The 23,946-nt window shown below is 41.4% G+C and overlaps 1 protein-coding gene across 1 annotated transcript; it reads left to right on the plus strand.

Annotated features, from left to right (window-relative positions):
- The first annotated feature begins 1,274 nt into the window (after positions 1-1,274).
- On the plus strand, positions 1,275-9,941 carry LOC120996201 (keratin, type II cytoskeletal 5-like). The gene is made up of 9 exons (XM_040425982.1): positions 1,275-1,736; positions 2,086-2,315; positions 2,709-2,769; positions 6,616-6,711; positions 7,383-7,547; positions 7,669-7,794; positions 8,008-8,228; positions 8,830-8,858; positions 9,712-9,941. The coding sequence occupies exons 1-9, from the start codon at positions 1,275-1,277 to the stop codon at positions 9,939-9,941; spliced, it is 1,620 nt and encodes a 539-aa protein (XP_040281916.1).
- Positions 9,942-23,946: the final 14,005 nt, after the last annotated feature.

Genomic DNA, 23,946 nt, shown 5'->3' on the forward strand with positions numbered 1-23,946 from the left:
CCGATCACCCCAGAAATAAGTGACTGAAAAACGCTCTGGGGAGCCTAAAAACAGTGAGCAATTGAATAGCAGCAGTTCAATGATTCACAGCTGTAGATCGATCACTGACTTAAGTGTTTTGGAGGAGTTAATCACTGCCTAATCTCGCCCTAACGTCGCAGCTGCAACCTCTTCCTACACTAAGCACAGCAGAGTGACGTGCGGCGCTACGTGACTCCAGCTTAAATAGAGGCTGGGTCACATGCTGCACTGGCCAATCACAGCCATGCCAATAGTAGGCATGGCTGTGATGGCCTCGTGGGGCAAGTAGTATGACGCTTGTTGATTGGCTGCTTTGCAGCCTTTCAAAAAGCGCTAAGAAAACGACGAACACCGAACCCGAACTCGGACTTTTACGAAAATGTTCGGGTTCGGGTCCGTGTCACGGACACCCCAAAATTCGGTACGAACCCGAACTATACAGTTCGGGTTCGCTCATCCCTAATCATACACCTTAAAGGGATTTTCCTGCTCTAGGGAATTTCACGCCTAGTCTGCTGTTGAGAAAAAAACAAACTCACTTATTCCCTGTCACTCTCACTCTCTGGGTTCCTGTCTCCTCTTTGTGGTATTCTGGTCCCCATCCTGTGAACGAACGTCTGGATGGATGGATGGAGTCAAATGTGCTGCTGCAGCCAATGAGTGGCCTCAGAGGTGATGTGGTCCCCCAAGTCGCATATCATTGCTATAGCAGCGCATGAGACACCATACAACTAGTAGTTTACAGGATGGACCTGGGAAGACTGCAGATCCAAAAGAGCATGAACCATATAAAAGTGAGTTGTGCTTGCTTTATGTATATAATAAGAGATAGATATTTTTTTTTAATTATATTCTCTGTTAGTTCTCCAAGTTGGATATAATTTTGATTTTCTACAACTCTCAAATGTGTAGAGCAGCCTCCAAACCTCTGCACATACTGTAATTATTCAGTGCAAAAACATCTTTGCTATTTATGTTATCATTGATCAAAAAAGCGATCTTCAAGTTACAATTTTTTATTTGCTACTTCTGCAAAATTAGAGCCTGGAAGCTATGTCATTCCTGAAATTGTAATTTCATGAAAAGGCATGTCAAGCAAATGTAACTTGTAAATTGATCTCCTTACACTGATGTACACTGGACACAAGGTGTATATATATGAGGATTCTTCAGATCTTGAACACAGTGGTGTCCAGTCTCATCCACTCTTCTCATTTTTTCATTTTGGCCTCTTAATCTTCTTCCAAGCCATAATGAGCCAATACAAGCAATTCGGTGTTGGAGCCCAAAAGAAGGGCTTCAGCTCATTCTCTGTATCCAGAAGCAGTGGAGGTTTTGGAGCTGCTGGTGGATTTGGTGGAGCTTCCGAGGCTGGCGGTTCAGGCTTTGGTAGCAGAAGCCTATATAACGTAGGTGGTAGAAAGTCCATTTCCATCAGTACTGCCGGTGGCCAATCATTTGGAGCTGGAGCCGGGGGTTTTGGAGCAGGATCTGGAGTTGGTGGTGGCTTTGGCGGTGGAGCTGGAGGATTTGGTGCCTTTGGAGGCCCTGGATTTTCAGGAGGAGCCCAAGCTGGCATTCAGCAAGTTACAATCAACCAAAGTCTTCTTGCCCCACTAAATTTGGAGATTGACCCAAACATACAAAAAGTCAGAGTTCAAGAAAGAGAACAAATCAAAACATTGAACAACAAATTTGCTTCATTCATCGACAAGGTAATGTTCTGGTGTAAACATATGCCTATTTCAGTGAAATTTGTGTGCCAAGCTGCAACAAGTTAACAATATTTTAGAGACTGTTATGCATATCCATACTTGCGGTCCTTAGATATGAATATTAATCGATTTTACATGATTTTTTTTGACCTGTTATAAATCAAGTAATCATGATCATGAACTGTTTCTAAAAGGAAACCTCCATAGAAATTATGTACTTTGCAATTTTTACTTACAGAACACGTAAAATGTCTAAAGATCTCTGTAAAATGTGTAAGGTCTTTTTTATCTTATTCTTATATAGTTGAATATAGGCAATATGATTTCATTTTATATATTCTGACATCAGGTACGTTTCCTTGAGCAACAAAACAAGGTACTTGAGACAAAATGGACCCTTCTTCAAGAACAAGGTGGACAATTTAAAGGAGTAGGATCCCGAAAAGGAAATATTGAAGCTATTTTTGATGCATACATTACTAGCTTAAAAAGACAACTGGATGCTCTCCAAAATGATAAGTTCAGACTGGATGGAGAACTTAGAAATATGCAAGATTTGGTGGATGATTTCAAAAACAAGTAAGTACACTGATGAATACACTTTCAACATTGGTCGTATGCATCATCTTCTGGTTATCAGAACAATAATTTGTTTCATTGAAAGTAAAAATTTATTATACTAGTGCCTATCTATACTTTTGTATTGCAATGTGTTGGGGGTATCATTGGAGTCTGGCCCTCAAATATCTGTTCTAATGTGCACAAACAAGGATTGGGTGTAGCACTGAAAACTGAGTACACTTATTAATTTTTTGTACGGCATTCTAAAGAAAATAGGGTGTGGCAGTGATATGTGACAAACTCCAGCACATGTGCCTTTATTGTTAATGACAAAACATGAATACAAATTGTCCACTTGAAGATCTTTTTGTCTTAATTATTCAATCTTCTCATCTCTTTTTTTCTATGCAGATATGAAGATGAAATTAACAAGAGAACATCTGCAGAAAATGAGTTTGTTGTGCTCAAAAAAGTGAGTAAAGAAAAAAATAAAAGCAGAAGTAAGCAACATATTTAAAGTATAAGATAATAATAGTGATAGTGAATCCAATGGCAAGTGAATATACAAGATAGACACAAACTGATCATTCTTCTTTATTGGTTGCCATGGAGTCAAACTGATGATTGTCTGAGCACCATGGGTTGTGTTGGTATTGCAGTACTTGAATGAGGCTGAGCTGTAATGCCAGATACGGCCTATAGAAGAGTGTCACAGTATCTTAAGACAAAGACATCCTTTTAAAAAAAAAAATCCTGGATAACTTGTTTAATCTTAAACTTGTGTGTTCATGAAAACTGAAAGAGAGTAAAATATAATATTGCTTTTTTAAAACCCATTTTCAAAAGCAAAGTCTGAAATATTAAAATCTGAGACTTCATAAAATTTGGGGAAAATCTAATGAAGTCTCAGTGTATGTGTGTGTGTTTGTGTGTATGTCCGCTAAAGGAATCTGCACCGTCGCATTTACAATCACAAAATTTGACACACAGGTACATCAGGTGTCCGGGAAGGTTTTAGACCAGGTCTCAGCTCACTAGGACTTACCGTTCCTGAGATATTCCCAAAAAATGCATTAGCCAATAGAAGCTTGGTCACATGATCCTTATCAGCCAATAGAAGCTGGCAGGTCCTCCAGTCTCCACATACACAGTTTTACTCTCGGTTTCCATAACAACCCAGCCATTGTTCTTCACTGCTGTAGGAGAGCTTTAATGGAAATCTGTCACCAGGATAATTGCTATTGAAGTAAAGCTATGGACTAATAGCACTTAGTACCTTATTTCAAGATGTGCCTTTGTTCCAGCAATAGATTTTATCCTCTGAAAATCCAGTTTATTTGGTATGCAAATGATCCAGTAAGGTGCCCAGAGGGGCCTCACTCTTGCAGGAAGGAGCCCAGACGCGCCCTCTGCCATAATGTGTCCACCCTCAAAAGACTTAAAACTCCGCCCAGACCCCACTAAGCCACGCCCCTGATCTGGTTAGGCCACGCCCACTCCTGAGCCAATGGGGATTAAAAAAATTAAAATTAAGGTAAAAATCAACTTCTGTCAGCTGCAGGGGTGGGAGGGAGGGTAACTTTCTACCTGCAGCTTACACTCAGACAGCACAGTGCTGCTGTCTTAGAGTGAGCTGTTAAAAAGGACACGCCCCTGATCTAGTTAGACAATGCCCCCTCCCACTCCTCAGCTGACTGAGATTGAAAAAATTAAGTTAAAAATCAACTTCTAGGCCCCGCTAAGTCACGCCCAGATCTAGTTAGACCACACACCCTCCTACTCCTGAGCCGACGCGGATTGAAAAAATGAAGGTAAAAATCAACTTCTGTCAGCCTCAGGGGTGGGTGGGAGGGTGACTTTCTCCATGCAGCTTACACTCAAACAGCACAGTGATGCTGTCTTAGAGTGAGCTGTTTAAAAGGACACGCCCCTGATCTGGTTAGACAATGCCCCCTCCCACCCCTCAGCCGACTGAGATTGAAAAAATGAAGTAAAAAATCACCTTCTAGGTCACCCTAAACCACGCCCCGATCTGGTTATGCCACGCCCCCTCCACTCCTCTGCCGACAGGGATTGAAAAAATGAAGGTAAAAATCAACTTCTGTCAGCTGCAGAGGTGGGAGGGAGGGTGATTTTCTCCATGCAGCTTACACTCAGACAGCACAGTGATGCTGTCTTAGAGTGAGCTGTTTAAAAGGACACGCCCCTGATCTGGTTAGACAATGCCCCCTCCCACTCCTCAGCTGACTGAAATTAAAAATAAACTTCTAGGTTCCACTAAGCCACGCCCAGATCTGGTTAGGCCACACCCCCTCCTACTTCTGAGCTGACGGGGATTGAAAAAATGAAGGTAAAAATCAACTTGTCAGCTGCAGAGGTGGGAGGGAGGGTGATTTTCTCCCTGCAGCTCAAACTCAGACAGCACAGTGATGCTGTCTTAGAATGAGCTGTTCAAAAGGACACGCCCACAATCCGGTTAGGCCACGCCCCATCCCACCCTTCAGCCGACTGAGATTGAAAAAATGAAGTAAAAAATCACCTTCTAGGTCCCGCTAAACCACGCCCCAATCTGGTTATGCCACGCCCCCTCCACTCCTCTGCCGACAGGGATTGAAAAAATGAAGGTAAAAATCAACTTCTGTCAGCTGCAGAGGTGGGAGGGAGGATGACTTTCTCCCTGCAGCTCACACTTAGACAGTACAGTGCTGCTGTCTTAGAGTGAGCTGTTCAAAAGGACACACCCCCGATCCAGTAAAGGCCACTGTTAAGGGAGCGGGCCCCTGTGGAGGTCACTGTCAAGGGCGTGGTATGCTGTGAAAGTCACTGTTAAAGGAGAAGGCTTCTGTAAAGGTCAAAGTTAAAGGGGTGGGCTGCTGTGGAGGTCTAATCTAAGGGACGGGGCACTGCATAGGGGGTCAGTGTTAAGTGGTGGAGGGCTGTGGAGGTCACTGTTTTAGGGGAGAAGTGCTGTAGATGTCACTGGTATAATGAATAGTGATGATAACTTTTAACGACACACACAAACATTAAATTAAATAGATTAAACATACCCGAGCGAAGCCGGGTCCTTCAGCTAGTATACCATATATTTTACTCTATAAGACACACCTGACCATATGACATACCTATTTTTCATCAGACCTCAGATTATCCCCCAAACCTTCATCAGACCTCAAACTAGACATCCCTCAATCTTCATCAGATCCCCAATCCTCATCAGACCTCAGGTCAGACCACCAAATCAGACCTCCAATCTTCATCAGACCTCAGATCAGACTGCCAATTCTCATCAGACTTTAGATCAGACCCCCAAATCAGACCTCTAATATTTCTTACTTTCTCAGACCTCAGATCAAACATCTTCATGAGACCTACATCCAAGTATGCCCCCAATCTTCATCAAACCTCAAACCAGACCGCCCCAAATCTTCATCAGACCTCAGATCAGACCCCCAGATCTCCAATCTTCATCAGACCTTAGATCAGATCAACAATCCTAATCAGACCTCAGGGTCAGACCCCCAGTTTTCATCAGACTTCAGATCAGACCTTAAATCCTCATGAGACCTCAGCTCAAACCCCCAACTCAGACCCCCAATCATCATCTAACCCCCAATACTTATCAGATCTCATTTTTCCCCCCACTTTTGCAGTCTTATAGAACAAAAAATAGGGTAATTGTTAAAGGGGTTTTCCTATCTCAGACAATGGGGGCATATCGCTCGGATATGCCCCCATTGTCTGATAGGTGCAGGTCCCACCACTGGGACCCGCACCTACAATGAGAACGGAGCCGGGAAATGAACGGAGCCGCCCTCCATTAATTTCTTTGGAGCCGCCGAATGCGCGGTGCGCTCCCTTTCACTTCTATGAGAGCAGCACTTGGTGGTTGACGGACCCGGGAAATACGGGGTCCTCCAGCCACAGCGCTCCCCGCTTCGTTCTTGTTGTAGGTGCGGGTCCCAGCGGTAGCGATATGCCCCCATTGTCTGAGATGGGAATATCCCTTTACATATGACTCATTTTTAAAAGTGGTTTCATTCTTACCAAACTGAAGTCCTGGACGGACCAACAGGAAGTTATGACCTCAACCATTTGAAGTTATGACTTGTCCATAATGAGGTTCAAGACTTTGTGGTCTTGTGGACATTCTTCACTTCTACATCTGTGACTTTGATCTTTCTCTGGGATTATGCTTTTGGTTAAGGCCTTCCATATTAGCCTTATTTTTCCAATTATTTATTTAGGGTATTAATAATCTGAGAACAGTCTCTACACCCTTCCATTTTTTAGTTATGTTCTCTGATATGTTTTGTAGGATGTGGATGCTGCCTACATGAACAAGGTTGAGTTGGAAGCCAAGGTTGATGCCCTGACTGATGAAATCAACTTCCTCAGGAGCCTTTATGAACAGGTAAGTTATATTTTACTGTCTGTTTTCTTTAATATATAAAAGAAAGAGAGGGGAGAGGAGGCAGCGCCTCATGTGTAGAACCTTACAGTAATAGGTGTTAGAAAAATGCACTGATTATGCTTACCAAATGGGGTTGTGATGGGTCACAACGCCTCCGAATTATTTTACTGGATATTACCCGTCCAGCTTACGGGAAAAAAACTGGTCTGTATCCCTTGCCGTGACACCGGTTAGCGGGATAAGGATATATGCAGTAAAAGAAGAAAATTCAGACCATTCTTGGTGGCGCTGATGCAGAAGAAGCTCAATACTCCAATGTTACCAATAAAAGGTAATCTTTTATTCAAAAGTCTACGCGTTTCAGGGGCAACCAGCCCCCTTCCTCAGGACAATATAATTTTATTGTCCTGATGAAGGGGGCTGTTTGCCCCTGGAACGCGTAGACTTTTGAATAAAAGATTACCTTTTATTGGTAACATTGGAGTATTGAGCTTCTTCTGCATCAGCGCCACCAAGAATGGTTTGAATATTCTTCTTTTACTGCATATTTTCTTTTATATATGGTATGCAATGCTGATTCTTCAAAATTTATTTGCACTTATGTATGGAACGCTCAATTTCAAAAATGCTGCAAATAGATGGGGCTTCATCTGTTTTATCATATCTTACAGGAATTAGCACAACTCCAAGCTGAAATTTCAGACACCTCAGTCATCCTTTCCATGGACAATAACAGAGCATTAGATCTGGACAGCATAATCGCTGAGGTGAAGGCTCAGTATGAAGACATTGCCAAAAAGAGCAGAGCAGAAGCTGAAGCTCTGTATCAAGTCAAGGTCAGTGCACTCTTTGGAAAATATTAAGGGCAATGTTGGAGGCTGACCGTATAAAATTTTCAGCAAGTTTAGCGTTTTCCAACTTTAAAAATAAGATATTTTATCCTATCCTTTGTAACAGGTTAAAGAATTGCAAGCATCTGCTGGTGAACAAGGTGATGTCCTGCGCTCCACCAAGAATGAGATCTCTGAGCTAAACCGCAAACTTCAGAGGCTCCGAGCTGAAATTGAAAATGTGAAGAAACAGGTAAACTTGTACATAAGACTGATGTCTCTATCTTTTTATGAACATGTACAGATGCTCCTTTATGTTGGAATAGACTGCTCTCAGCAATTTAAGATCTAGAGAGGAGTTGGGAGTACACAATTTAAGGCATCCATTTGCAAGAAAAAGATTTATCAAGGGTCATGGTCATAGACATTCTAATAAATAGTTTTTCCTTCTTTAAAAAAAAAAAAGAATGCTAAACTTCAGACAGCCATTGCTGAAGCAGAAGACCGTGGTGAGGTTGTGCTGAAAGATGCCCATGCAAAACTGGCAGAATTGGAGGTTGCTCTACAGAATTCTAAACAAGATATGGCACGTCAGCTCCGTGAATACCAGGAACTAATGAATGTCAAGCTGGCTTTGGATGTTGAGATTGCCACCTACAGGAAGCTGCTGGAAGGAGAAGAGACTAGGTAAAAGTTACTGTAATATTATTTTATTAGGTAACTATCCCACATTAACTAAACGAGGTCCATGCATGTCCCACGAAGGCTCATTTTTAAGCCCAAATTTGAAGTTCATACATGATCGCAGCATCTGACATAAATAACCCAAAAATTTTTTTTCAAAATTAAAAATCATACTTAAATCATCCATTTGCTCATGACGGAGCGGCCGCTTAAAGATCTGGTGAGAAATCTTGTGTGGCCTATTATAAATTCATCATGACGGTCAGTGTGGTTACATCATACGCCACCACACACAGGTTTCCCACCCAAGATCTTCTAGCAAGATGGCCCGTCGTGAGCAAATGGATCAGGTAAGTATGATTTTTTTTGTTTTTTACAATATTTCAGGTTAAATCGAGTCGCTACCTCAAAGAACGAGGAAATTCGTCTTCGTAGCGAATCAAATTTATCCTGAAATTTGTATCGAAGTCCAGATTTGCTCAACACTATGTATAACCTTAACGCACAAGGGAAATGTTCCTGGAGATCAGATTTAAGGAAAATAAATGAAAATTAATTCATGAATAGTGCTATTTTAATGTTTATTTTTTTCTTAAATCTGTAGGTTGTCTACAGACAGCAATTTCAGCATCTGTAAGTATTGCTTATTAAAATGCATTGTTTTAATGAGGTTTTAGTTTTGTCATGAATGTCTATGCACTCTGAACCAGCATAAGGTTCAAATAATATACAGATCTAGAAAGCGCCAACATCAGTGGGTTACTGCAAGTGTAACTCGCTTAACCCCTAACATTGTTAAACTATGCCAGCGCAATAAGCTTGTGTGGTAATTCACCAGAAATGACTTTAAAGTGTTACTAACTTTAAAAAAAACTTTTGATATGTCATAGAGATGTATCAAACATTTTGATTGGTGGGGGTCTGAGCACTGAGACCCTCACCTATTTCTAGAACAGGTAGAGAGAAGCGTGTGCATAGTGTGAGCACGATGTGAGTGCTTCGCTTCCCTCGCTCTCAGCACCCAGACCCCCACCAATCAAAACTTTTCATATGTCTCTTTGATATATCAAAACGCTTTTAAAAAGCTAGTGATGCTTTATCACCCACTACGTCTGTTACTGAAGGTTTAGAAATACAGTCAGGCTTCAAGGGACTCTCATCCTAATTGTGGGTTTAATTATAGTCAAGGAATAGTCCCGAAAAGTCCCATTTAGCAAATTGGACAAGAACATATGTGTCTTAACCCAATGACTCAAAGGACACACATTGTTTCGATTTACTCAAGATTCTTCTCTAAGATGATCAAATCTAAAGGGTTTTGTTCAAATTATATTGCCTCCTAGTGTTCATATCATTTTTGAGAGCTGCATAACCTTTTGTAATTTGAGAAATCTTTGGCATTTAAAAAAAAAAATCATATATCTCTGTGTGTTTTCCTATTATGCATTCTATTAGATAACTTATACACTATTCTCCTGTTTTACAGCTGTTGTCAGTGGAAAGACAAGTCTGGCAGCCGGTGGTGGTAGTGGTGGTAGTGGTGGAGCAGGTGGAAGCTTTGGCTTTGGTGCTGGAGCTGGAGGATCTGCTGGAGGCTATTTTGGAGGAAGTGGATTCAGCTCTGGTAGCAGAGCAGGCTATGGCATCTCTTCTGGTGGTGGCGGCGGCAACAGCAGCGTGAGATTTGTATCCAGCCAGTCAAGCTACAGAAGTTAAACCAGAGAGGCAGTGCGATTGAATAATCCCAGAATGTACCTCCTGCTTAAATGATTCTCCTTTACCAGTTCTGCTTTTATGATTCCATAAGAGTTAGGCTTACGGTATATATAAATGTTTAGGCACATCTGTATAAGCAACTACGTAGCAAGGCTTTTCTTCACACGGGAAAAAAAAAATTGCCGGCATCCACACCCTTTTTCACACTACACCCAGCACCTGGGGCCCATACACTGCCAGGCCCCTAGCTACACTTTTGATATAAGGCCTGGCCATCCTGGGATTACACAGGAGGCTGTATTAAAGGGTTAGCTGATCCATCATACTCATAGCATAGCGGAAACACATACAGTAATTCTGACATAGCAAGAAGTAAAATTGAAGATACAGAGCATTACAAACAAAATATAAAAGTAGACGTGCAATCTTTTCTAGGCATGTCAAATCTAGACCTCTGAGAAACAATAAGTTGTGCACCTGGACCATTGAAATGTTTACAGCCACAGTGTATTCAATCACAAATAAAGTTCAATTCCTCCACGTGTAACCTTTATCATCATCATTCATTTCAAAGCATCATTAAAGGGGTATTCCCATCTCAGAAAGTGGGGATTGTCACTAGGTTATGCCCCCATTGTCTACACCAAGAATGTAGCCCTCAAAGTGGTGGAGGGCGCACTGTGTATGCACAGCCGCCCTCCATTCCTTTCTATGGGGCTGCGAAAATAACTAAGTGTGCATCTGCTCCCTATCACTTCCATGGGAAGAGTGCTTGGTGGTGGCCGGACCCGGAGAAACCCAGGATCCTCCAGCCCCCACCTTCCCGCTCCGTTCTCGATATAGTTGCTGGTCCCAGAGGTGGGTCCCGCACCTATCAGACAATGGGGACATATCCTAGCGATATGCCGCCATTGTCTCTGGTGAGAATACCCTTTAAATCTAGGACAGTGGACATGAGAAGAAAGGGGTTTAAGTACAAGTATAAGACAGGAACAAATACAACAAATTAGCGACAGTCTGGTACAGAAAGGTAGAGGATCTTGGCTGCGAGGACTTACAATCTACAAGGGAAAGTGGAAGGAGTAGTAGTAGTAGAAGTGTAGTAGCAGCAGGGTTATTTTAGGCGGTAAGCTTCTCAGAAGCAGTGGGCTTTCAGGTTGATGTGTTGAGGTAGAGCGCTCTAGGTATGGGAGATGTATAGGAGAAATCTTGGAAACAATTGAAGAACAGACAAGACGAGGGCAACTAAGAAGGTCTTGTGAAGATCAGAGATTATGTGTGTATTTATGTATTAGGATGGTAAAGGGGTTGTCCAATGGAATATACTTTACATTTTTCAAACCAGCACCTAGATCTGAATACTTTTGTAATTGCATGTAATAAAAATTTTTGTAAAGCCACTGAGTTATTCAATGAAATAAATTGCCCATCCAATAAAATCCATTTGCCCATGTTCTAAATACTCTGCCCAGTTCACTGAGGTTGACATACTTGCTTAGTTCTGTCCTTCTACTGCCACCTTGAAATAAATCTAGCAGATGAATTGGAGCAATGAATGGGGAGATCTCTGGATTTATGTGAAGTACAGGCTGGATATAGGTTTGTTTGAAAGGAATTGCTATGTACTACTATATGATGGCTGATTTTCATTTTTTACATTACTCATGGGAGGAGGAGGCTGGTTGGACAGCCTTGTATATTATTAGTAATATTTTAAACTAAGTACACTGGGCAATGGGGAGCCAGTGAATGGGTTAGCAGAGAGGAGACACAAGGAATAAATGGGCAGAAAAGTTGTGGGTAAATTGGAGTGTGCAAAAGTGCTAGATGGGAAGCCACGGAAAAGAATAATGCAGTTGTCAAGAAAGGTGATGATGGGGATGTGCAATGGGCCACTGTCAATTTAATACTCCTCTTGCAGGTTAATAATTCTTTAAGTCACTTTAGCTAGGAAAATATTCACATAAAACGTCTGCATCAGCAGAACACAAGGGGCAGATAGAATATTGGTGGCAATACTGTGATTGTTTAATTACTTGGATTGTCTCACCATGATAGCCCCATCTGAAAATTAATCCAGCTCAATAATCAGCTGATCACCATGGGTCTGGCTTCTGAAACCCCCAGTGATAGCTGTTTTTGATGGAGATCATTGTGGACAGTCATGCATTTCTCTTGCAGCACAAAATGGATGTATTGCGTGGACTGGGTGGGTCAGCAAGCGTGTGATCCTTGGCTCATAGACGCCCACCGCATGGGGAATTAAGTACTCAACAAAAATTGAAATAAATTGAAGTACATGTAACACATAGACAGGCCAGGCCCACCAGAGAATTAGCCCCTGATACTTAGGAGCTATTGTTCATGCTCTAACAAGGATATGCAAGGAGATTGCCTTGATGTTCCCCTTAAGAAGCAAGGTTTCTTTGTTAAAGGGGTTATGCTATGATTAATGTAAAAAATGTACATCACCCTTCATATAGAACATGACAATCTCTTTCTAACAAAGCTAGAACCAGTCCTGTACCTCACATGGATCCAGAGATTTCCACATTCATTGCTCCGCTAGATTTATATCAAGATGGCAGCTCAAGGGGAGTGTCTTTTCTGCTGCAGCTCAGGGGGCGTGTCCATGATCTCCCTATCACAGCTCAGGAGGCAGTTGAAGGATGAAACTAAGCATTTTATTGAATAACTCAGTGGCTATGCTAAATGTTTAATTACATGCAATTACAAAAGTATTCAGATCCAGGTGCTGGTTCAAAAACTGTAGAATATTTTTCAAGGGACAACCCCTTTAAACTTTGTGTAAAAAATGGAGAGAAATGCTTTTAAACTCTGCACAGTGGTTATTCCAAAGTACCGTCACTTTTTTGAGTCATCTATGTGGTAGTTGCCACCCTCAAACTTCAATGAAACCATCATAATGATGCTATGAGGCAATACTGTGATGTGGTTTTCCACAGAAGCAGTTCCAAGTCACTACAACCGCTTCCTGGAATACAAAAAAAAATACCTGGCTTTTGCTGTGGTTTAATTTGGCTTCCTACTGAATCAAGACTACTGACGCAGGTGAACTTCAGAATAGTATCTGTACAATGGCATAGTCAGGCTGAACTTCAGGAAAAATTTCACCCACTGAATCAAATCCACAGATCCATGCAGCAGAAAGGGGACGAGCAAACTTAAAAGAGCTTTTCTAAGTTTAAAAAAAAAACTTTGGTAATGATTGCAGGGGTAAAGAATTGACCCAAGGGTCATCGTAAAGTGTGTGGAGGGGAAACAAACAAATAAATGGATTGTGTGGAATCCTAACATTTAATTGTGTAAACCTTGTCTAATCTCCTATAGATCATAATAGTGTACCTGTCAACTGTCCCTAAGACTTCAACCTCCATTCTACCGCTGCTCTCCATTGTTTACAACCCAAACTCCCAGGTTGTGGTGTAGATGAGCAGCAGCCACAACACTTCTCATAGTGCTGTGAGCTGCAAGATTAGGCTGAAATGTAAATGCCTACTCAGGGGCGGATTCGTCATAGACCCTACGGGGAAATTCCTTGGTGGGCCAATGCCTAGGGGTCAGCTGAGCCTTTTACATGGCCACCAGCCGAGAACATAATGATCTGGTGCTCTTGGCATTAATTAATCTTAGGACCATCAGACACTTGATCTGGCCAATGTCCTCAGGATGGTGATAAAGTTGGCTAGGGCTGCAGTATTTTGTGCTGCACTGGGCTATTTGGTTATGTTGGGGTGGTATTTTGTGCCTACTTCTGTGGTCTCTGCCTACTTGTGTTTCTCCACCTTTTGTCAATTTGGAACCACCTACAACATGAAGCCACTTTTAGTTTTTTCAGCCACTTTAAGTCACATGACCTACTCTCCAGATCTCCAGAGTGCAAGTACATTAGTAAGTTGCAGGGCCTGGCAGGGGTTAGTATGGAGAAAGGGAAAAATGTTTATCCAGATAACCCCTTTAGGCTTTTCTGTCCTGGATGGAAAAACCTAGTACCATAATGGGGGCAACTTTGATCTTTCCTATGAGGCCCACAGTGGTATCACTGCTGGTTAAGCAAATACAGTATTTCGATAGAAGCACCTGCCTAGTGCATCATTTTATTAGCTTGTAGTATGTTCTGTCAAGCAGATGCCATTCTTGAATGTATCAGCAAGGCGTCAGGAACAAAAATGAATCATAACTTTATGAATTTCTTTTTGCCATCTAACATATAAAGAGCTAATCAGAAGCTTGTCAGTGAAAGGAAGGGCAGCAGTATAATCAACAATTACTGACAAATCTTGCTGACACAAAACAATTGGCCATAATTGCATATTATGTTTCTTGTTTCTTCTTGTCTACAACCATAACTAGGTTGTAGTCCCCTGCGTACAATAAAAGCATTTGCCAGTGAGTGCAACATACTGTATGCTGTATTCTGATTTTAGACATTTATGACATATCCTGTCTCATAGAAGAGGGTTCCACCTCTGGAAGGCACCTCTATCTCCCCCAACCCCTGTCCTCCCTGATAAGACTTCAGCTAGGCACCATATCACGGCATAAAAATAATGAGGAAGTGGCCTTGCATGTGCGCTGCTCTCTCAGTTCACTTCTAAGGGAGTCATATAAACAGCCAAGCTCACCAGGTGGGATGAAGGTCTAAGGTGGAGACATTTCTAGTATGTATTATGTTATTATTTAGCTTTTCTTTTTTTAGGCAAATGATAATAATGGACAGTGTGCGGTTGAAATTCAAACTTCACTGTGCTTGTTGGGCAGACATAAAAGCAGAGTACAACCTGCTTTATGGTAGTCAGTATTCTGTTCATTAATACACTATTTTCATAGTTAGTTATTTCAAGTAATAACATTACAAAAGGGTTATAATGTGATAGGCCACAACATTAACAACGAAAGCCACAACTAGAGATGGGCAAAGTTCTCTAAAATTCTATTCGAATTTTGACTAAAAAGTTTGCTTCGTGACAAATGAATTCATCACAAAGCACATTTCTTGTAAACAGTGGGTGCAATGACAGAAAACAGCGATTGCACCGCCCCGTCATTTGACCCCGCAGATGTCACGTTCATCTGTGATCGCGGCATCTGAGATCCATATTAAAGCATTTTACTGTTTGCAAATAAAAAAAAAATATATTAAATCATTGATCGCAAAGAGGCCGCCGCGGCCATCTTGCTTAAAGATCCAACAAGAAATATTGCGTGTGATGACATCATTACGTCGGCCAGCATGGTAACGTCATATGTCACCGTGCATGAGATTTCGAGTGAGATCTTCAAACAAGATGGCCGTGGCGGCCTCTTCATGCTCAACTGGATGATTTTTACCAGGAAAATCGATTTGTTATCATGAAGCACAAAGAAATTCGGCTTCACACAATGGATACAACCAGCCCCCAATGGACCTAATTGACTTATAATAGGGTCTTTCAGCATCCCTTGTGATTTTCATCATCATAAAAGGAAGAATAGTGTTGGGTACATACACCACTGTTCTCCCAATCAAATCTGCCAAGACTCCAGATTGAGGCGCTGAATGTAGGTAATATCATACGTTTTGTACCAAACTTTGTGGCTGTTCTGCTTTTTTCTGCTGTGGATAGGGTTCCCAACCCCGTATACACACACATTTCGGCGGCCATAGGCTCCATGTATGCGACAGCATCTTCCCCTGTTTACCTCCAGCGGCACAGTGCCTGACGAAGGCCAGATACGGACGAAAACGTTTGCACAAAAAAATCTCTTGCCGCATATCCATTAAAAAATAAAAAATAAATATCCTTGAAAGAAACCCATTGCTGTGATCTATGTTTTTGATGTAGGTAATGTCAGTAATGGCAGTGTGGAAAAGGATTTAGGAAAACTAGAGGAATGGTCAAAAATCTGGCAACTAAAATTTAATGTTGATAAGTGCAAGATAATGCACCTGGGATGTAAAAACCCAAGAGCAGAATATAAAATCAGTGATACAGTCCTAACCTCAGTTTCTGAGGAAAGGGATTTAGGGGTCATTATTTCAGAAGACTTAAAGGGTTTCTGTCACCCCACAAAACTCTTTTTTTTTTTTTTTGGATAGTTAGATTCCTCATAGCGCGATATAGGAGAATATAATAGTCTTACTTACTTTCATGCGGCCGATTCTTTATAAAACAAAGTTTTATAATATGCAAATCAGGGCTCTACCAGCAAGTAGGGCGTCTACTTGCTGGTAGCCGCAGCAGAAATCCGCCCCCTCGCCGTGTTGATTGACAGGGCCAGCCGTGATCTCCTCCTCCGGCCGGCCCTGTCAGTAATTCAAAAATCGCGCGCCTCTGGTCATTCGGCGCAGGCGCTCTGAGATGAGGAGGCTCGTCTCCTCAGCACTCCCTCAGTGCGCCTGCGCCGATGACATCACCGAAAGAGAAGACGAATGAGTTTAAGCATGCATGGGATAGGCATAAGGCCATCCTTCATATAAGATAGGGCCAGGGGCTATTCATAGTATTCAGTATATTGGGCAGACTAGATGGGCCAAATGGTTATTATCTGCTGACACATTCTATGTTTCTATGGACATAACAGAGGTGAGAATATGTCAAACCTGGACTTGTAATCTGTTTATTATGTCAGACAGGATGTTCTTCATAAGTACATGGTGAAATTAACTAATGAGGACCCTGAATGCAATTGATTTGTACTTTTTGGCATTGGGGTAGGGTTTCTACTTAATTTTTTTGCATTTTATTCATAGGCATAACTTCCAAGGAAGTAGATATAGCAGCTTCTATGGGCCCTAAGAGTGCCCATCTCCACTCAGACATAAGTATAGTTAGTGATGTATATGGACAATAGATTACTTTTTGCATTTTTTTTTGTGCTGTGACATCATTGATTTTATTTCTGTATATCACCATGCGTACTATAATACCACTGTAAGCCTTATTGATGTACTGTGATATCATTGTTCACATTAAGGCTGTGATGTACCTTCACTTTAGACATTATCTAACCACGCATTATTCCTAGGCATTAGGAAAACCAACATAATCATAAGCATCTACCTTCTACCGAAGGTGGTCTTGGTGGTGTGGGGTCCCATTTAATGTTTTGCTATTCAGCCCCATTGATTACACCCCTAATTGGAATGTTATCTGCAATTAGCACTAAATTGTGGATAACAATTAAGAGCACTTAATGGGGTTTTCAGAACACAGTATCATACTGTAGATACTGCATCTAAACATTATAAGGAGCTATTGAAATACTGCTTGATGTTATCTGGGAATTGAATCAGACTATTTAAGAACTGCATGGTACAAATTCATTATTAGGAGGGTACTATCTCTCCTTGGGGAGAGAGCGCCTTAATCACCATAAGGAGACTTATAGGCCATACATGATCCACTGGAATTCTGGGAAGGAAGGAATGCAAATGAGCTCTTAACAAGCTCTGCCTCTAATACCACCAGATGTAAGGCAGCCATCCTATAAGTCAACGTTCGGCCCTTTAAATAAGCCTTGAGACATGATCTGGATATTAAATAAGCCAGCACATCATCTGTAGACAGGGGCAGAATCGCCATATCCCTCACAGGGAAATTTCCCGGTGGGCCGATGCCCAGGGGGCTGCTTGGGCCCTCCTCGTGGCAAGCCAGTGGAAGTTTTTGGGGATGTATTTTGTGCTGCTGGCAGTATTTTGTGATGGACTGTGGTATTTGGCTCTGTTGGGGTGGTATAATGTGCCACAATATGGTATTGTTGGCCCTGCCTTCCATTAATTTGGACCCAACTACAAAATGGGGCCACTTTTAGTATTTTTTCCAGGGCCACTTTAAGTTCCCAGTACGCCCCTGTCTGCAGACAGCTGTTTAGGGGTGATTGTCCCTCATCAGTGCCGCGCAGAGAGTAATGGCTTAACTGGGTGAGAGGCCTAAGTCAGGATTTCGTGCCATAAGCGATAGCAAATATATATATAGATAGTATATATACATAGTGTAAAAAAATAAAATAATTCCGTAAGAATTAAATTATAACTTGCTGTGGATTTTCTTTTTGTGCTTGTTCTTGCCTGTGGCATACTCATCTTGGCCAAACCTATCATTTGCTAATTGCCGTATTACTTAATAATTTGAAACTATGTAGTGTACATTGTTATAATGTGAGGACATGACTAATGAGTGAAACAATCAATACCAAAGCTGAAAAGTGACAAGGATTTGTGTTTAAATTGTTCAGTGCAATATTAATACAAAGTGAAAACTCTATAGCAGCAGTTGTCCCTGTTTGATGCAACTAGTGCGCTCATCAAGGATATAATTATTAAATACCTTTTGAAATATCTCCACACATTGTTAAAAGGACCATAAAATCAGAAACCTTCCTTTAAATTAGGCGTTTCCCTGCCTCTTAGAAGGTGAAGAAATTTTTAATTGGTGTACTTCATCACGATGGTTGCAGATGCTTTGGTTACGGGAGGAACAGAAACATTCTAGACCATGCTTTATAGATCTCCCCTCCTTTATAGATGTCCTGATGAGGAGTTTCTGGGGTACAAGTTCCAGGGATCGGAGTCTGACCAGTATGAAATTTATGACGGTGGATAGGTGATAAATGTTACCATGTGGAATACCTTTTTAAAAATAATCCATGGCCGTTAAAGGGATTGTCCCATGAGGACATTTATGGTATATCCACAGGATATGCCATAATTGTCCGACAGGAATGAGTTCCAGAGATGTGACCCACAATGATCTTAAGAACAGGACCCCATTGCACTGCAGTGAATGTAGAGCTGTGCATACGCAACTTTCTCATTTAATGCAGGACTCCCATTCCTAAGATAGGACCATCCCAGAGGTGAGATCTTTATGAGAAATCCAAGAGATATGCTATAAACGTCCAGATGGGAATACCCCTGTAATCTTTGATCTGATATCAATTACTTACTATGAACAAATCTTTTTTTTTTAAAAGGGTTGTTCAGGCTTTTAATATTGATGACCTATCCTCAGGATACTTCATGAATATCAGATTGGCAGGGGTCAGGCAGGATATCCTGTCCTGAGGATAGGTCGTCAATATTAAAAGCTTTAAAATCCCCTTTAACTATTTAAATGTCCATAGTAGTATTTTTTCTTTGCCTGTGCAATTGATTAGGCCATTTTCAGTATTTGTATTCATCCTGAGCAGGCTCTGCAACATCAGCACATCTTACCCAGCTTCTTCTCTAGTTTACTTCTAGCCAGTACAGGCAGAAAAATAATACAATTTAGCCCAACCCTTGGTGTTAGCCTGGTCACTTTAGTTGATGATTTACAGTACACTATTTTACCTAAAAATGCCTTAGTATCTACCATGCTGCCGGGGTTTAAAAGCCTGTATTTTTATATACTATTGTTACAAGGCTTTTTCTTATTGTTACTCCATTTATATGCCCATAAAATGCTAGGAGAGATGCATCAGCATTCACTATTTAGAGACTAAAGAGTGCCGTAAAAAAACATTTGAAAGCACCTAAAGGCACTCACTTTAGATTTTATTAGCTCTCTCCTGCTCTGCTTTTCCCATAGGCTACAAATAACAGAAAAGTAACAGATAAGCCTGACTTGCTTTGCAAAATAGGGATCATGGACCCTCGTTCTCCTATGCATAGTGTTAGACTAGTGTAGTGTCCCACTACGTAAAGGTAGGCACTACTAAGGGTTATGTTGCTCCCGCATCCTGTGGGAGAATGGTATTTTGTATTGTATTGTAATGCCATGTTAATTCCTGTATACCAGGCCTGTTAGGGGTGTAGTTTCTCCTCCCAAGGTGTAGAGGGAGCTAGGGAACCCCCTAGTTTATATATTTAGGCCCAGACAGGAAAGAGTTAGTGCAGTTTAATCCAGGAGGCTAAGTAGCTCAGTCCAGCCTGCCTGAAGTTCCTGAGCCAGACAAGCTCAGAAGTGAATCCAGGAGAAGGGTTTGCCTCCTGAAGATATCTAGCACCTTGAAAAGTACAGAGCAGAGCCACTGTATTCCAGCCAAGTAGAAAGCTGAAAGGCAGAAGGATATTTACAGCAAGAGGATTTATAACAGAGGAAGTTTTCCCTACCCAAGGATAAAGCCAGCTATAGGGCATACGGGCCTTGGAGAAAGACAGACAGGATTATGAGGAAAGTACATCCTGATCTGTAAGTGTTAAACCCTCTGAGTGTCTTGCAAAGACTTTGCCTGCGATTTATATGAAGCCTGCCTGTTACCAACATTTTACATGTGGAACTAACTGAAACCTGTACATAGTTGGACTGTTCAGTAAAAAGAAGTTTTGGTTCACTTCTACTTTGTGTACCTCAGTTATTCCTACAACAAATCGGTGTGCCACCGTTACCGGCACTGGCGTCACAAACTTTAAGAGATCTTGCCACAGGCACACTAAACCTACAACACCCAGGGCACCTCACCTACCACCTGGCCTGGTCCCTATACACAGAGAGTGCCCCAGAGGATCCATGTGCCAGCCTCTCCATCACTGCTGTACGCCTGCCCAGGGTATATAAAAACTGTGAGTACCAAGAGCAACCCTCGGTTTGTTAACTACCCCTGTGACCTCATATTCGCTCACCCTGCAGGACTGCACTAGATTTTCACCCTCCTTTTTAATAAAACATCTTTCAAAACCTTTTTAGTAATGTATCTGGTAACAATTAATAACTAATAGTGATGATATGGCCCCATTTCTACTGACATACTTGCACATCTCTGCACAGTCCCCTTCTTCTACTAATAGCAACAATAATACATCTTAGAGGGGTTTCCTACTTCTGCTTATGATAGTAACAGTACAGATGTAGCAATTGATATCTTGACTCTAAACAAGGGCTGTGCAGTGTCTTGATATTGATGACCTATTCTCAGGTCACCAATATGAGGTTGGCCAGAGTCCGACACTTGGCACTCCTGACAATCAGCCGTTTTAATAGTCCACAGGACTTTTGTGAGTGCTGTGTGCTTTTCAGTGTTTACTTGTATGTTGTATATCATGTAGTGGCAGTGCAGTAGAATTAAAAGCCATAGACACCCTTTTGAGGCAATTTTTGTTTATGATTGCATTTTAAAATTTTGGGGCTAAAAATCATATTTTCTATTGGCATTTATTAAAAATATTGAGCCATTCTGTCAAAAAGGGTTAACTGTTTTTATAACTGTGTGACTGGTACTGTAACCCTTATCTCTAAACTACTAAGAGGTTATAAACACTTATTCACGATGCATTCTTATCAGTAAGACAAGAACTGAGCCATAATGAGTGTTTATAAGGGAAGAGAGCAAAAATAAGAAGTCTGTCTGCTCCTCAGATGACGGAAAAGACACAGGCTGCTACTAGAGCATGTCAGCTCTGTACACAAAAAAGGATTCCATATTTTTAATAAAGACCAATTGAAAAATATATTTTTAGCGTGAAATAAGTACAATGCAATAATTTAAAAAAATTGCCCCCAAAGGTGAACATAGCCTTTAAAGCTTCTTTTTCCACACACTTGAATGGGAGTGGAAGGTGTAATAATGTTGTGTCCAGCAGTCTGATCGAGCAGACTGCTAGTAAAAAATTACCTGTCTCACTGCATTTTGCCAAATGTAAAGTTTAGTGAAGGAGAGATAAGGATATGGGGCTGTTTTTCAGGAGATGTCTTCTGCTTAGTCCTTGTGAAGAGAAATCTTAAAGGGGTTATCCCATTATTGATGTAAAAATGAAAATCCAACATAATACAGTACATCACAATCTCATTCTAACAAAGGTAGAACCAGAGCTCAACAATTGCTCTGCAAGATTTACTTCATGCTGGCAGGTCATGGGGTGTGCCCTTTTTGCTGCAGCTCTCTCCCTATAACAGATCATGAGGTTTATCCTTTCTGTTGCAGCTCTCTCCCTATCATAGCTCAGGAGGCATGTCCTTTCTGCTGCAGTTTTCTCCCTGTAACTGTCACAGCTTCTAATATTAGATAGGGCTGGTGACAAGGATCGAACTAAGCATGTGTGACCACCTCAGAAAGGTGGACAGAAAAATAAGGAAAAGGACAAACAGCAAGTGGTACAATACAGATGCGTTCTATTAAATAACTCAGTGGCTATACTAAGTTTTTTATTACATACAATTACAAAAGTATTCCGATCCAGGTGCTTGAATGCTTCCAGCTTAGTAGCAAATGATTGGCTGTAAAGGCAGAAAATGTTTTATTTTTTTCTCCTGGATCTTTGGATCCCATTATAGTATCGTATCCTATGTCTACTGGAGGATCCTCTGCTTCTCTGATGGGCCAGTCTGACCCTGGTTCTATATGTACATGTAATGTGATTCTTAATGAAAATTAATTTTTCAGTCTTTGGATTACTTGGTCTAGCATATTTTTTTTTTTTTTTATTGCAAAATAGTAATAATAGTACATCCCATTAACATTTCTCACTAGAGATGAGCAAATTGATTTCTTCAAATACATCAGACCAAAAAGATTTTTAGAAAATTCACTCATTTCCTACCTCAAATAACAGCAAAAATAGTATATCTCAGTACGGTTTCCTACTTCTATTAGTGGTAATAAAGAACCAGGGGCGGACATACCGCCTGTGCAGCTGGTTCAGCTGGGAGGGGGCCCATCCCAGTGCCAGCAGAGGGGTTTATTTTTTTTATCTTATCATATTTTTCATTCCCTACCTCTGTCAAAATGGTAACCTGGGCACCTTGGTGTGGAGGTCGGGAGGGGGCGGTGAAGGGGGGGCCTGATTAGCACTTACTGCGAATCTGCTGCCCGTTTGTGTCTACACTCCATAGCTGAAGGACCTTCAATGACATTATAGTCATGTGATCTTTTCAGCAGTGGAGGTAGGACCTGTGATAAGGTCACTGTCATGTGACCAGTGCAGAAAGAGGCATCGCTCAGCAGTGGAGACCTGTGATGCCATGGAATGAATGTAAGTGTCAGAGAAATGCTGGGAGATGTGGTTCTCCCCATTATACCTCCTGCCTGCTTAGTGGGAGGGAAATATTTAACAAGTTATTTAACTGGGACTGTATGTTAGAGGGGCTGAAGGGAGGGGAGGGGTGTCAGTTACATAGGACTGTATGTTATAGAAAACTATAAGAAAGATATTTTTTTATATGCGACTGTATGTTATAGAAGATTGGAAGGAAATGACTGGTGTTATTTACATAGGACTGGATATTTTAGAAGACTGGAGGGTACGGAGTGATGTTATTTACAAACCGGATTCCCAAAAAGTTGGGACACTATACAAATCGTGAATAAAAACTGAATGCAATGATGTGGAGGTGCCAACTTCTAATATTTTATTCAGAATAGAACATAAATCACGGAACAAAAGTTTAAACTGAGAAAATGTACCATTTTAAGGGAAAAATATGTTGAATCAGAATTTCATGGTGTCAAAAAATCCCCAAAAAGTTGGGACAAGGCCATTTTCACCACTGTGTGGCATCTCCCCTTCTTCTTACAACACTCAACAGACGTCTGGGGACCGAGGAGACCAGTTTCTCAAGTTTAGAAATAGGAATGCTCTCCCATTCTTGTCTAATACAGGCCTCTAACTGTTCCATACGTCTTGGGCCTTCTTTGTTGCACCTTCCTCTTTATGATGCGCCAAATGTTCTCTATAGGTGAAAGATCTGGACTGCAGACTGGCCATTTCAGTACCCGGATCCTTCTCCTACGCAGCCTTGATGTTGTGATTGATGCAGAATGTGGTCTGGCATTATCTTGTTGAAAAATGCAGGGTCTTCCCTGAAAGAGATGACGTCTGGATGGGAGCATATGTTGTTCTAGAACCTGAATATATTTTTCTGCATTGATGGTGCCTTTCCAGACATGCAAGCTGCCCATGCCACACGCACTCATGCAACCCCATACCATCAGAGATGCAGGCTTCTGAACTGAGCATTGATAACAACTTGGGTTGTCCTTGTCCTCTTTGGTCCGGATGACATGGCGTCCCAGATTTCCAAAAAGA

This window comes from Bufo bufo, chromosome 3 (genome assembly GCF_905171765.1).
Source record: "Bufo bufo chromosome 3, aBufBuf1.1, whole genome shotgun sequence".
In the NCBI taxonomy this organism is placed as follows: domain Eukaryota; kingdom Metazoa; phylum Chordata; class Amphibia; order Anura; family Bufonidae; genus Bufo; species Bufo bufo.